General features: G+C 38.4%; 1 protein-coding gene across 3 annotated transcripts in view; it reads left to right on the forward strand.

The window, feature by feature from the left end:
- The window catches only part of SLC24A2 (solute carrier family 24 member 2), a 106,333-nt gene that overhangs the window by 80,464 nt on the left and 10,091 nt on the right, over window positions 1–15,778 (forward strand). For all 3 annotated transcript variants that reach the window (XM_075078674.1, XM_075078672.1, XM_075078673.1), the window contains 2 exons: window positions 1,058–1,153; window positions 2,817–2,905. In XM_075078674.1, coding sequence (XP_074934775.1) covers window positions 1,058–1,153; window positions 2,817–2,905 — 185 coding nt within the window. The remainder of the gene's footprint in view (window positions 1–1,057; window positions 1,154–2,816; window positions 2,906–15,778) is intronic.

Below are 15,778 nucleotides of genomic sequence, written 5' to 3' on the forward strand. Positions count from 1 at the left end.
TCTTTTGATCTTAAGACTGCACTGCTTTTGCTGCAGGGACACCAACAGTTTTGAACGGATATTTTTAACTGGAGATGAAGATTTAAAACAGTCATGGGCCCTGTATGGCAATAGTGTTCTTAATTAGAAGTGTACTATACTATAGCCACCAGTTATACTTCTAAAAAAGATAAAAGGAGACTTAAAGAGCAATAGCAACAAGGATAACAAAAAAGGTAGATACATCATCTTTCTACGCAACATAGACTGTCATAAACTGTCCAAAGAGTTCTCACATAGAAAGATCAACCAATGTAAAGGAAGGATAAAATTAATTTCACTTAATATTTGCCATCTTTGACATTGCTTAGTTTCAATGTATCATTTGGACTCAGTGGTCAATAAAGAGTTACAGGAGCTGGGACCTCTCTAAGGATGGGATGAGTCGCCCTGGAAACAGTCTAGATAATTAGGTGCCTGGTTAACCTTATGGGAGACAAAAACCACCTGGCAGGTTGAGGAGAAAACTTACCTTTTGAGAAGCTGGTATGGAAATCATGTATTCTGGAGATTTCTTCTTCCTCTTCTGAAATATCTGTAGAAGTCACAAGCGCATTGCTGAGTGCAAAGTGACAAAGTTGACCACAGTCACAAAGATGCTCTATATGGGTTCATCTGAAATTCTGTATTACTGTACTGCTAACTGACACCTGAAACTGTTTGTGTTTGTTCATAAGATTCATTTGTATTCATCTTCTGTTTAGGCTGAGATCCTACATCAGCACTTTTATAGGTGGACCTTTACTGACCGCTTCCAAAGAAAAATAATAGCTTTTGTTTTCAATTTCTTGTTCTATTTGTTGCTGAGTTCTCAGAATAGAAAAAAAAAATATTTCCACTAAAAAGAGAAAAATGTATACATGAGAACATCAGATAGTGCTTAATAGCATTTGCTGTTTGAGGAGGGATGGAAATGATTATTGGCACTGATTTATGGAGGCTAAGCTATGGCAAAGAAACTTTGCTTCTCAAAATGGCTTCATTTTAAGAATTTAAGACTCACAATGCTTTCTTTTAGGAAAGTTCAAGGAAAGGGCCTCAATTCTGCATAAGATCGCCAAAAAGAAGTGCCAGGTGGACGACAGTGAAAGGCAGAATGGAGCTGCTAATCATGGTGAGTGCAGCAGTACAGATTTATCACCTGTTCCCAAAGGCCTTTTTCACTCTTTTAATTTGCTCAAAAATCCTTAGGAGTTAATTTCTTCTTCTACTTCATTTGGACTAGCTTAGTGAAAATGTTATGATTCCCTGTACAAAAGATGAAACTTATGGACAGGACAGGAGTTAAGTGCAAGAGAGAAGCTCAGCTAAGGGCATCTAGAAAGCCTCCCAGCAGAGTTGAAAAGAAAAACAGCAATGCTGATTTTGGATATGCGTTGAAGTGACAGAAATAGAGAGACAAAATTTACTCAGAGTTTATATCTGACAATTTAATGGATTTTTAGAGCTGCTCCAGGAGGATATGTGTTTTATGTGGTATCATCCTTGTCACAAAAAGAAACAACCTTCATATTTAAGATTTTATTTCTCTGTCTACTATTGCTGAGAGTCGTTTAGGCCCATCTGTGCTAATTGTGCAAAATTAGCTCACTATGGTTTTCCATTAAGGGTAAGAATTTGTATTTTAGTTCAAAAGATCCTATACTAAAAGAAAATCTGTACTATGTCCTGTTTTCTCTACTTTACCTTGGCATGTTCTCTGCATTAAAAAACCATGTGCAGATGTGTCTGATAAAAGCTGAATCATTTTATTAGTTGACACTTTTTCTGACCTTGTGCTATGTTTAGATACTATTTACTTCCAGAATCAAGCAGTTAGATAGGACACTGTTAATAAACCATAATGCTGGCTGTGGGGTTAAGAGACAACACACATGCACTGATTACAATAATTACAGATAGTCTGGCACTCTGCTGTGGCTATGATCTCAGATTTTTAATTTAGAAGAATCTCAGGATAGCAGTAATGTATCTATACAGCTGTATTTACTTCTGTGCACAAGAGCATACCATTAGGCATGTTGAACTTGAGTTAGACATTTCCTATTGCTATTCTCCATAACTTTATATTGTCTAAGAGATTTTTGGCCATTGACATTTTTATCTAGTATATACTTAAAGAGTTAAATACTGTTTAGAGAGTTCCAAAATACTAAAAGTAAGAATAAATTGGAATAAATCGGGCATCAGAAACCAAAGGCCCAAATTTATCCCTTTAATTCCTGAAAAGTTTAGCACAAGGACTACAGGATTCTCTTGTCGGATGTTATTAGCTGGTCTGTTTACTCTTCTCTCACATTTTTGCATGAGAAAGAGCGTGATTGCAGCTTGGAAGTAACTTTACTAATTGCATGGGTTAGTGTGTTATAAAAGTTATATCTTGTTGAATATATCCCCTCACCTATAAATGCCACATGCATTTTTTAATGTCTGGGGAGAATGCTATATGTCAGTTTTTACCTGAATTATTAGGCTTAGTGAGTTTAGCATAAACAAAGGGTGAATGTTACAAAGAATGTAATTTTTTCTAGGACATGAGTGCCAGTAGAATGGCTTCTTCAAATGCAAGCCCACCACTTATAAGAATTTTGTTCAAAATGTGTAGTTGTCAATGGAAGACAGAATTTTTGTCTCTCTTTTAAAGGCAGGTGCTGGTCCACCTTCAGCAGTTGACAATTTACACAGACTGAATATATGACAGCAGATTCACTAGCAGATTTATTACTTAATATTATGTTCTGTTGTTTTCCCACACTTATTTATGGATGACGCCACAGAAAATAGTGTAAAAGTGGAAGTTGCAGTAACACCACCAAGTGATTCAGGACCAGTGCAGAATGGAATCGCCCATAACGTTGAAGAAGAGGTTAATGTCTTTTTTATTCTTCTTTTTATTTTTATATTGGTTAATATATTGCATGTTTGGTTGTGGTTTTCACTGAAAGTATATGTTTTAATAGCAAGAAGCTGTTAATGTGAACTGTCTACAATATATTTAATCTTCATTTACAACTGAACCCAGTGTGTGGTTTGCCATATATAAAAGATCTTCACTTGTCCCTGTACTTCAGTGTAAGGTAAGATGGTAGTCTGGAATGTATTATTTTGGGAAATGTATCTTTACTTATCAGATAATATGTTTGCAGCCCTAAATATAGCTAATGGAAATTGCTTGTCTGATTATCATGAGATTGTACAAAACCTATTATCTTAAAACTGTAGCCTGTTTTGTTTTCCTTCATGGGATAGTTAAAAGTAGTTATAAAAGAAGAGCTATGCACAGACGTCTTCTCCATCCTGCCTTCTGTTATCTTGAGACAAGTAACAAATTAAGCTGAATGAGATATAGTATACTAGTGTTTCTATGACTCTTACTGCACATGGTTAAAGCATGCAAAAGAAATAATTAAACACTTAAATGTTTTTATTTTAACACATGCCTTTTGAGATAAGTAACTGCATAACTGTGTCTAACTTGCACAACGGCTACTGAAATAGCTATGCAGTTGAGCTAGCTTCTTTATTAAATAACTTGTAATTCTCAAAAGTAGCTGACTGCAAAATTTGACCCTGCCAGCCTCTTTCTTAATGCCTTTTACTTTTTAAAAAAATTTATTAAAACCTCCTGCATCCCAAGCAGGCAAACAAGTGGAAAATTCTTATTTATTATTTAACAAAATTGTTAGTCCAAGTTGGAGATCATCTTGACATCTTCATAATTTGACCATTATCACTGTAGTGATTCTTCCCTTGAAACATTCTGTAAGCCACAGGAAATATTAGGACTGGTGTACAAGTAATGGAGTGTGTTTATGTCTGTTGGCTGCTTCATAAAAACAATTATACTTCACAAGGTGCATAATTTATACTGAAATGTACTTATAATCGGGAGAGGTTATAAATTTTTTTTCTGCAAGACTGGGAAAAAACACTGGGATGTGTAGTAGGGTGAGTCTTTGGGAAAAGATTTGTTTGCTTTACACAGCTGAAGGTGGAGAAATAACAAGATTATTTTGGCCAACTTGTCTGTTAGTGCACCAAATATTGGCAGATGGCTTTAATTCTTCACTGGTTACAGATAATTTTGGTTGCTGGGAATAGAAATTGAGAATCAGAATCAGGGATCTAAAAAAGATGGGTAGTTTTTGATATCCTGAATGGTCAGTATTGATAATGAGTCTCCTGTGGAAAAGAGAGCATAGCAGAACATTAAATTACCTTTTCTGTTAATCTAAGTTATTCAGACTGACTTGTTACTTAAAGGTCCTTGTCAGGCCAACAAAGCATTACTCTTAAATAATGAGATGAGTAAAACTTCTGTAATAAAAAACCTCAGCACCGCACTTCAACACTCACCATTTTAAGGTAAGGAAAGAACAATCTTCAGATCCATTTGGATCCTGTTCTGAGAGTCCAACCTCACTGCTGCAGTGAAATATATCCTTAGACTATTTTTCATCATCAGCAAAAAAAAACCAAAACAACCCCAAAATCCAAAGCAGAGTGGCTTTTAGACTGTTCTCACAGGTCAATAAGGGATGACACAGCCTGGTGTAACCTGTTAGGGTGTATGTAAACCACTCCGTAGGATGTATGAAAACTCTGATAGACTCTAACAGAGTTCAGTAGCTTAAGAGGGAAATTAGTCTTGCTTTGTGAGATTTTTTCCACTGAGATTGGTCGGTGAAAACAATGAAGGAAAAACAATCCTAAGCAATCACATCTCACAGCAATGTCCATATGCTATCATTTTGCATTGTAATGAAGCAGTTTCTAAGGTTGTTCAGAAATCTGCAAGGTCAAGCAGCCTTATCATTCAAGACAATGGTTTCAATTTCAAGCAACTGCAGGGTAAGGAGGGAAAATTATTGCAAGAGTACATTACTAAACAATGTCTTCCGCTCATCTCCCTTTAGACATTTTAAACTTTCCATGAGGCAGGGTTTGGAACTTTTATGTTAATTTCAGCAACTATTACAACATTCTGAAAAACTGTTGTGCTGTGTCAGAGGTGGGATATATTATTTATTCTTATCCAAATGACAAGGTGGAGCAAGCAGGGAGGTTTGTAACTAATGGATCAGTGACTCTGCAGATTTAGCTCCATCAGTCTGAAAGAAAGGATTTCAGGTGTCTGCTGTCACAATAAAAAATAGCAATCCCCTAATAACATTTTCAGATGGCCCATGCTGGGTTCCTCCCCAGTGGCCTTTCTAATTTTGTCTTCTTCCAGTGATAACCTGACAGATGCTGCTATCTCAGGCTGCTTCAGTTATTGATATGCTGAAGCCTATTTTGTAATTCAGAAGTATATACTGGAATTTTTGAAAAATTGTAATAAAAATAATCTATTCATCCATGTAACAAATAGGTCTCTATGTTACTTAGGTCCCTACTTCGCTGTGAGGTTCTCTGCCTACTCTGTCCTGTGCAGGAACCCTTCTTCAACATATTGCCTGGCTTTTTTAGGCACAGCTTCCTGATACACATTCACAAGCTGTGGCATCACTCTGAAGCTAACACTGGACTAGTCAGTTCCCATCTGCATGGTATATTGACATCATGGATACTAATAAGATTAATCCTGATTTATGGAAGTGTTGGCAATGACAGAGTCAGACATATGGAATTCACACAATCTTTCTTTGATGAAGATTAGAATTTGAGGAAGGGAACTCAGTTGTTGCCCTCCCAAGCCTTCTTCCTACCTTTTGCAAACTTTTTGCAGCCTGTATGTACCCCTAGGAAATAGTATAACTTCAAAGATAGTGGTATCAGTTCTAAGAGCAGCTCTGTTCAGGGAAGTAATACTGAAGGCACAGGATATTATGGCAGCCAGTCCTCATCAATAGTTTATCCTTCTCTTTCAAAAACTCACTCATTAAGGCTGAGCAACAAGAACAAACTCATTACATCTCAGTCTTGATGTACAAATGCTCTTGAATTTTGATCTTTTTGTGAACAATTATTCTCCATTTTACACTAGAACATCATTTGCTTCTGTTTCATGAGAAGAATTCAATCTGGTGGCTTGAATTTTTGATGATTTTTCTTTATTCTCATGCAAAAGGAAGTGTCAGATTTTGGAAATAGAGTATAAAATTTCTTATCTCCAATTTTCCACTTGTATTTGTTCAAAGATAGGGTTTTGTGATCCATAAGCACTGTTTAGAATATCTCTTAGGAAAACTTACCATTAGTGCCTTCATGTCCCTGTGAGGATCATTTAGAACTCAGAAAATTAGAGGCACTGTCCATCTTGAGGAACCAGTCTGCAAATATGCCTTTGGGGAAAAAATGTTGTCCTGAAAACTGTGGGCTGGGAATTGGGTGTACGTGTCTAGCAGGTCAAGTATTCCTACCACGTTTGCAGTGAGGTTACAGAAGACTTGCATAGGGATCTAGTTCTTTCTCTTCCGTTGTCAAGTTCCACTATGGTCTTCATGCTATTCCCTCTTGGAAAACGAGCATAGTCATATTTGTGTTTCTTCTTACTTTTCACTGGTGCAGATTATGGTGCCTCAGTCTAAACCCCTAGACACCAGCATTTTACTAATATGAAGTTCTGTGCTGGAGTTAGAATCGTCTAAAAAAAGTACAGTAAAAATTGTATGTTCCACTAGTACAAAAAGAATATGCAAATAAATCCCTTTTATTTATGAAACACCTCTTCTTTTAAAAGTATGATGTTCAGCAAAGGACCCTTGTGAAAGGAAGTTCTCAGGTAAGACTGAAAGAAAAGGGAAAAAAATAGCTTCTATGTTGTATTTTAGTTTTTCTATATTTGTAAATTAGACTTCTTTTTTAAAAAACATAATATTCCAGATGCCATGATTTAGTTTACTCTATACCTCTCCTGGTTTCTTTAGTTTTGGTGGGGTTTTTTTGTCATCTTTATATTTTTTCCAGACTCATATTCTTTCCTCCTTTCCTTGTTTTTTAATTGCACAAGTCTGAAACACTACACAAGACAGAGTCAAGAACACTGTCAGTTAATGACTTTCACAAGGTTTCATGAACTAGGTGAATTTAACTTTAGTTCCTTTTCTGTTTTTTTGTTCCTTTTAATTTCTTCATTTGTCTTTTCCAAACTCTACTGTCTTGCTTCTCCCATTTTTTCCAGGCCCTTAACTCCATTATTCTTGCTCCATGCTCCTCCAGGGAACCTCAGCTGTCTTCTTGCTAGCCCAAGCCCTTAAGCAAGGAGATAAACCCTGTCCTGATGCTGCTTGCAGCAATTCAAAAAGGCTTTCCAGAAAATGTCCCCAGCCACCCAGTCATTTATCTCAGAGAGCAAGACTCACATAATCCCACTCCCACTGTAAGTAGCAGCAGATCTCCTACACTTTGATAAAACTGGGATCCTCAGCTGAGGACAGATGGCTATGGTCTCCTTCCTATTCCCTAACCAGCACAGCAGGGAGCAATACCTCCTCACACCATGCGGTCTGTAAGACATTCCTGCTTCGTTTGCAGCCAGAAATTGCCTTCCCTCAAGCTGGATATTGCATCTTCCTTGGGGATTTTTTTCTACTTAATAGCATTCTGTCTCTTAACCTTTAGCAGGTTGCCACAAAAGAGAAGGCTGTATTATATAAAACTTCATAGAGTGGTACTGAGTGTATATGAGGAAATGAAACAAGTCTAAAAGGACACTGACTATCTCATTCAATGTTTTATAGGGTGCCCTTCAGACAAATGATCCTTCTAAGTCCAGTTGCCTCTCCTCCCCTCCCACCCCCACCTTCTTAGCAAGCATTTGATTAAGTGTGTTCAGTCATAGTCGTTTTAACCTGTGGCTTTCCTAAAAATAGTTTCCAATCTGAAGATAACACCTTTTCCTGTCACTTACACACACACACGCATATACACACACGCACATGTACACGTGCACACACTTTTACCTGTTTCTATGGAAACCCCTCTGAAAAATGTTTACATGCCAATCATGTCAGAGAGAACTTTTCCATGAAAATATAAGGCAGCTTACATGTTGTAGGAAAATGCCACAAATTTGTTATTGTCTTTATTGAATCTAATCAGCTTACCTGAGCAACAGTGTGGTAAACCATGTTTTGCCTTCCCCACCAAAGAGCAACAGCACGGTGCACTGTGTTTCAGGACAGAGCCTCTGGTGGAGACAGATCTCCCCTGCCTTGAAGTATTCACTCATTTTGCATCAAATTAGCGTGATGTAAATCTGAGTAGCATTGTGTTCTCTGTCTCAGGCTATGATTATGGGCTATAGTAAACATTTTTAGTTCATAGAGAGAGGGTAGAGGAGATTAGAGCAGCCTTTGTTGTAAGGCCATGATATATTCTAGCATCCCTGGTATTTGTTTAATTGATCATTAAAAATAAATTTTCCAAAGCCCAAACATTGTTTTAGTTGCCACACTCAATCTAAAGTAAATGCCTGCATCTTGTTTGACAGTATAACTCTTTGTTACTTAATGAGAATGGCACTGCCATCAAAAGGGATTGATCTTCATTTTCCTAAGGCTACTTTTCTGCTCTAAATCAGTTGACTTACTTGAAAACTAGGACAGTGAAAAATGGTGTGAAGACAATCATAGCATAGCTATTACTTCTCCCAGTGGGCAGACAGTAGTTTTGACAATTACATTCTGAGTATTTCTCTTCAAATTCTCCGAAGAGTGCTGCCAGTAACAGGGGCATAAAAAGCTGCATATAAACGCCAGGAGCTGTGCTTGAGGGTATTTGTGCAAAAGCCCAAGAGTACACAAGCAGCAAAAGTAGAATCTGGAGCAAATTCCTGCCTGAGCCTTGTTTCTTCCCATAGGCCCCACTCAAAAGGTAGCTCTTTCCAGTGAGTGCACAGTGCAGAGAGGATTAATACAAATTAACTGCCCTAAGAAGACTATCCATATTTTCAGAATCCATTCTGAAAACTCAGGGATTTAATTTTACTCCCTGCTTGGATAATATTCAAAATTCATGAGGAAAGATGTGGTTTTCTGTCTTAGTTACCCCATAGAAATTGCATACTACTGTACTAGCTATCGCACCTTCTTTCAATTTTTTTTCCAAATAAGAGGTAGGAGGAGATAAATGAACTATTCAAGTTACAGGTAAGAAGCAGCAAGCAGAAACTTGAGGCTATTCACAGTAGGGCTCCAACTACCTTTGTCCTCTGCCTTTCTAGTGAAATATATTAATGGAAGATTTGCTATTTTAAAGAAAAAATCAATCTCAATTCTGAAAATCAGTACTTACCTCTAAGACAGGTAACATTTTGAGACACCATAATTTTTTCTTGATTCACTTACTATGAGCAGTTGGATTCTACAGAGCTCTTCACTTCCAAGAAAAGAAAAAAGCTCAACAGTCTTCTGCAGCACTATCAGGCAAAGGCAGAAATTGCCTTTTTATAGGTGGTAGAATATCTACACTTAAGCATAAACAAATTAAACTGCAAATAGTTCGTATCTGCAGTTTCCTTTTTTCTGGAGTCCTAATTCTAATTCCATATTGATTAATGGTATCAGAAGTCAAAATGTACAAGAAATGTATAGGCATGAATATGTGTATCTCAGCTCTTTAGCTGGGCTAAGAGAATAATCTTCAGAATACAATATTTATAATTAATATGCTATAGCTATTATACAATACAGACCTCTTGGTAAATAGTGGCAGATTCAGTATTTAAGGTAAGTTTGAGGTGGTCCATTGTACTTGTTTTCCGTTTTGTCCTACTGTCAGGAGAAAAATATAAAAATGCCATTTGATGTTGTGCCAGAAAAGCAACTGTTTTTCCTAAGATAATATGAGCGTAAGCATCCATGGAGACAATTATTTTCTTATGTTTGCCAGAAGCAGTTACTACATTGTGACTTTGGCAGATGGAGTTTGGTATAAGCTGTTGTTTATAAACAAAATAATTATTGATAAAATGTCACCATACGTTTCTATTGTTTGTATAATGTGAAACACAACATCATTTCCTCTTTGGAAATATTTTCTTGGGAGATTGGGAAAAGTTGTCAGACCATTTCAGAGCAAACCAGTAAGAGGTTTCTTCTGTGGGATTGCAGAAAAGTATTAGACAGATGTTCTTGGATTAAGAACTTGTGAAAGGTGGAGTGTCTGGAGATTTGATATCTTTTTCATTGTTTGCAATGAGTTACATAGAAGATTAATTGAAATAGCAAGGATAGGGTTAGCATGTTAGCAGGGCTTGTTGAAAGAGCTTTAAATCAGATTTGAAGGGGGAAGGAATAAAACCAAGCTTGCTAGAGATAAGCCTGTGGGTGGCATGCCAGTGTTTGAGGGACGGCATGCTAGCAAGGTCCTTCAGTCTGCTCCACGATGTGTTGAGTACACTGGAGCACGTTTGAAATGTCCCTATAGTAATGCACACAACACCATAGACATCTTTGTGGAGGTAGGAGATGAAGATCCACACAACAGCAAAGACACAAGAGTTGTTAATGCATTAGAAACCACAGGATCATATAGGAATTACAGCTTTTCCCCAAAAAAAGGTGGCAGGATTAATAGCCTGACTGAAGTGCATCTACACCAATGCATAGAGCATGGGCAATAAAAAAGAGGGACTGGTAGCCATTGTGCAGCACAAAAACCATGATGTAATGGCAGTCATGTAAACATGGTGGTATGACTGAGACAACTGGAGTGCTGCAATGGATGCTATAAACTCTTCAGGAGGGACAAGCAAGGAAGCAGAGGTGGTGGGGTAGCCCTGTATGTTAGGGAGTGTTTTCACTGTCTAGAGCTTGACAATGGTGAATGATCAGGGGAAAGGCCAATAAGGCAGAGATCATGGTGGGAGTATGTTATAGACCACGCTACCAGGATGAAGAGACAGATTAAATATTCTATAAGCAGCTGAGAGAAACCTCATGATTGCTAGCCCTTGTTCTTGTGGGGGACTTCAACTTACCAGATTTCTGCTGGAAATACAATGCAGCAAAGAGGAAACAGTCTAGGAGGCTCCTGGAATGTGTGGAAGTTAACTTCCTGACACAGCTGGTAATTGAGCCTATCAGGGGAAGTGCCTCACTTGACCTGCTGTTTACAAACGGAGAAGGACTTGCAGTTGATGTGCTGGTTGGAGGCCATCTTGGGCACAGTGATCATGAAATGATACAAGTTTTCAATTCTCAGGGAAGTAAGGAGACAGGTTAGCAGGACTGCCACCTTGAACTTCTGGAGGACAGACATTGACCTGTCTAGGAGACTGGTTGGCAGAGTCCCTTGGGAGGTATTATGAAGGGCAAAGGATTCCAGGAAGGCTGGGCATTCTTCAAGAAGGAAATCTTAAAGGCACAGGAGCAGGCCATCCCCATGTGCCGAAAGATGAACCGGCAGGGAAGAAAGCCAGCCTGGCTGAACAGAGAGCTTTGGCTGGACCTCAGGAAAAGAAGAGGTTTTGACCTTTGGAAGAAGAGGCATGCAGACCAGGAGGACTACAAGGATGTCATGAGGTTACGCCAGGAGAAAATTAGAAGGGCCAAAGACCAACTAGAACTTAATTTGTCTACTGCATTTAAAAAAAAAACGTTTCTATAAAAACATTCACTACAAAAGGAGGGCTAAGGAGACTCTCCATCACATATTGGATGCAGGGGGAAACAGAGTGACAAAGGATTAGGAAAAGGCTGATGTACTTAATGCCTTCTTTGCCTCTATCTTTAATAGCAAGACCAGTTGTTCTCAGGACACTCAGTCCCCTGAGCTGGAAATAGGGATGGGGAGCAGAATGAATCCCCCATAATCCAAAGGGAAATGTTTAGCAACCTGCTACACTACTTAGACATGCACAACTGTGTGGGGCCAGATGGGATCCACCCAAGGGTACTGAAGAAGCTGGCAGAAGCGCTCAACCATCCACTTGCAATCATTTATCAGCAGTCTTGGCTAACCAGGGAAGTCCAAGTTGAATGGGGGCTAGCAATCAATCTGGTCAATCTTACCATATTATTAAAAAATCCTCTCCCACCTCTCCCAAATCACTTATTAACCTACCAGACATCAGCCTTTAAATGCTGCCTGGGAAAAGGTCTTCAGATTATCATGCTGGCTGAGAGAAAGTGGTGCTGGTGCCACTCATTCCTGCCAAGAACGGTATTGATGTGTTTAATGTCTATCTAGATCACTTAGAATTAATGCTATTTGTATTAATATAAGTAAACTGTTCAGTTCTATGTTAATTAGCATATTCTAGACATTCACAGAATCACAGAGTCACAGACTCACAGGTTGGAAGAGACCTCAGGGATCATCTAGTCCAACCTTTATTCCTTTCAAACAAGTCATTAAAATGGACTTGGAAATCTAAGAGAACTGTGATTGTCAGTGCAGCTTCAGGGTTTACTTGACTATAATATGACCTGTGTATTTGTGACAGCAGTTAAATTTAGGTTTATATGAAACTTTGTGTAGGTATCGGATTATCATCAGAGTTCATAATGTCAACTAATGCAACTTCCCCATATGTTCACTTAGTATCTTAAAAGTTAATTAGCTACCGAGTCATAGCAGGGAATGAGTTTCGGGGTAGGACTCATTTGTGTATACATGGGTAGGTAGTACCACCTGAGCTGGCCTAGAGAAATGCATATTTTTGCATAGTGGTGGCAGATATGTCATAAACAAGCAGAATATTCTCCACTTCTGATGTAGTATGTGAAGGTCAAGTGAGATATCTGAAGGTATCTAAAATGGCACCACCATATGTATGTTTAAGCAACTGAATTCCACTGTGTATATGGTGTTATCATTACGTTTTTCTTCTTAGCATTGCAGAACAGAATCATACTGAACATTACAAGCACTGAGTTTTCATCATAAAGGCTAAAATAAATGAAAACTATAGTTTCAGCATTAGTTTTTACAAACTGTGAGAATGCATATTCAGTATGTACATTGCAGATAGGCTGGAGCCAAAGATAATGTGTGCAATCTCTGCCGTAAGTCTGTGCTGAGTCATTTTATATCATTGCTGCTTAGTCAGAGCTTGACACTCACATTTTTGTGGTTTTATATCTGCCAGAATTATTTCCCTGTTTTGTATTCAGCATCACTAGATAGTTCAGCATTGCTTTGAAATTCATGGAAGCTAGATTTACAAATACGTTGACCTTCCTTATTTCCATGGATTTTTGGAAGGTCGGCATTTGAAAATCAGAAGCTGATTCTGATTTCTGAAATAGGAAATGGAGATCCAGTCTGTAGCATCTGTAATGCCCCCTGGAGTTAAACTAGCAAGAAAAAGGGTTCTGCCTTGGTGCACTGTGAGATCAAGTTTGGCCTTATATTTTGGGGATAGTTGTCTTGGGGCGAGGGGTGAAGCAGTACAACCTGAAAGTGAAATGGTCTCAAACAGATGGATCAAGGTTTCTCTTGAGACATCTGGCAATCTCCATATGTAATTATTTGTGGTCCTTTGTTACAGCCACTCACATTGCCTGTGTGCTCATGCTAGCCCAAAGCTCTTTCACACAGTCGTGAGACCAGAATGAGGCACAGTGTTGTGCCTCAAGTACGGTGTGCACTGGTACAGTACTGCATGAACCAACTTAGGTACTAATTTCCACACATTTTGCAGCCTTATGTGCAAACTCAGTCTAATGTAAAGCTTTTGCTGCGATTAAATATTGTTGTTAATCATGGCTAATATCTAAAGATGGCAATTCAGGAAGTACTTTGTCGCTTAGTGCTGTTTATGAAGCAGTCATTTATGGAGCTTTATTGTAGCTGAGTCTGCTGCTTGAATTATACACGGGCCACTCAGAAAGAGTTACCTAGGCAACCCTTCAGTTGGTACCTTTGTGCTCAAATTTTACCTCAGCCATTATATTTCAAAGCTGAGCATCCATCTCAGATTGATTTTCCCACCCCAAAAGCATCTATCAGAATGGAAAAGGAAAGGGTTTGTTTTTTAGGAAGTAGCCCCACAAAATCCAGCACCATCCTGGGCCCCCAAAAGTCCAAAAGTCAGGCTTCAATAGATTGCAGCAGTGAAGTACAGATTATCTGCCCCCTTTTGTAAAGAGCTGAAAGCTAAAGGCAAAAGCAAGCCTTTTAAACTGCTCAGGAGCCTCTAAAGTACTATGTGGACTGTGACAACTTGTGCCTATATATGTTTTTAAAATCTTTTAAATTATTATGCCTATTATGATCTGTTCACTCTTCTGTCATCTTACAATCATGCAACTTGAGGGTTTCATGAAGTGTAGGGATTAACAAAATATTGTCTTCTGTTGATATCAACACATAACTTTCAAAGTAGCTGCAGACTGTCAATGTGGCAAGAGGTAAACGGGGATTTGCTTCTAGTCTATGGGTGTCAGGTGATACAGTCATGATGGAAGAGCCTGAGCGAAGAGTTGGGCTTGCCTCTGTAGGTACTGACTGATCAGTTTGGATAGCTGAGTAGTTGAAAAATTAATGAGTTCAAAATAGTGGAATAATTAAGACTGGTTCTTCAATCAAAATTAGCAGTAAGTAGAAAATGTTATGAACAATACCAACGTATGGTGACATTTATCTTATTGAGTTATTCTCTTTTGCTTAGAAAAAAATAGTGGTAATTTAAATGAATGCTTCTTATATCACTGTCATAAGGTTTATGTAAACAATCTTAAGACGGGTCAATAACTGACAAGAAACCTCTATTATAAATCTATGGGAGCAGTAACTTGGATGCTGCAGAAAGGAGTGACTTCTCAATTATTACCTTTCTGCAAAAGAAGAAAACAAGAACACTACATGAAGAAGTGTTTTATACCCTTCATGCTTTCAAACACACACAGTTTTCACAAGGTACTCTTTTTTGGCCTTCTTTAGCTTTCACTGAGGTCTCTAGGAATCATTCCACAGGCTTAACAAGGTTTGCATTGCACACATCTATGTGAAGGAACTTTTTAGGCCATTTTTTCTGTTGCTTTATTCTGTGGTGTAAGTTAGATCCATGTGCAATACTGGAGACATTGCCTTCCTGTGTTAAAGTTAAAAAGTTATTTTAATACATACACCCAAAAGGCTGAATCATGCTCACTTTGCTTGCTTTCTGTGGCAGTCTAAAGGAGTTATTATGTTAGCAGAAGCAGTCTACAGAAAGAGAAGTGTGTGCCAGCCAAAAGGTTTTCTGCCATGGAAGAAGGTCCCTATACACCTACTCTGTAATAGAGATGGCAGGTGAACATCATACACATAACAGGAGACCAGAGATTGGTGTGAAAAATAGCTACACAAATAGGAAAGGAATGGTTTTCCTTTAGCTTTAGCACCAAGTTGTTAAGAAGACTGCTACATTGTGGCTGGCCTAAACACGAGGCTCAGGCTGGAGATGAAGAGAATCATTTTCCCTGTGAGGACAGCCCAGCAGTGGAGCCAGGGCCCAGGGAGGTTAGGCTGTCTCTATCCTTGGTGGTTTCACAGCTTGACTGGGCAGAGCCCTGAGCAACCCGATCTGACCCCACCAGCTGAGCAGTGGAGCTCCCCAGGTCCCTGCCAGCCTGAATTACCCTATGGTCCTATGAATAAGAGAATACATATAGACATAGACATAGATAGAGATATATTAAATAGTAACTTTTCAAGTTACTCACAAAAGCTTAAAAAGTTAGATATATGTATACATATATTTGCACATATATATTTGAATTTATGTGCATATATGTGGTTTTTTATGTGTGTACACACACATGCACACACATCTCTCTATTTCTCTCTCAGTCTCTATCTCTTATCT

The sequence above is a fragment of the Phalacrocorax aristotelis genome, chromosome Z, assembly GCF_949628215.1.
Source record: "Phalacrocorax aristotelis chromosome Z, bGulAri2.1, whole genome shotgun sequence".
Lineage (NCBI taxonomy): Eukaryota > Metazoa > Chordata > Aves > Suliformes > Phalacrocoracidae > Phalacrocorax > Phalacrocorax aristotelis.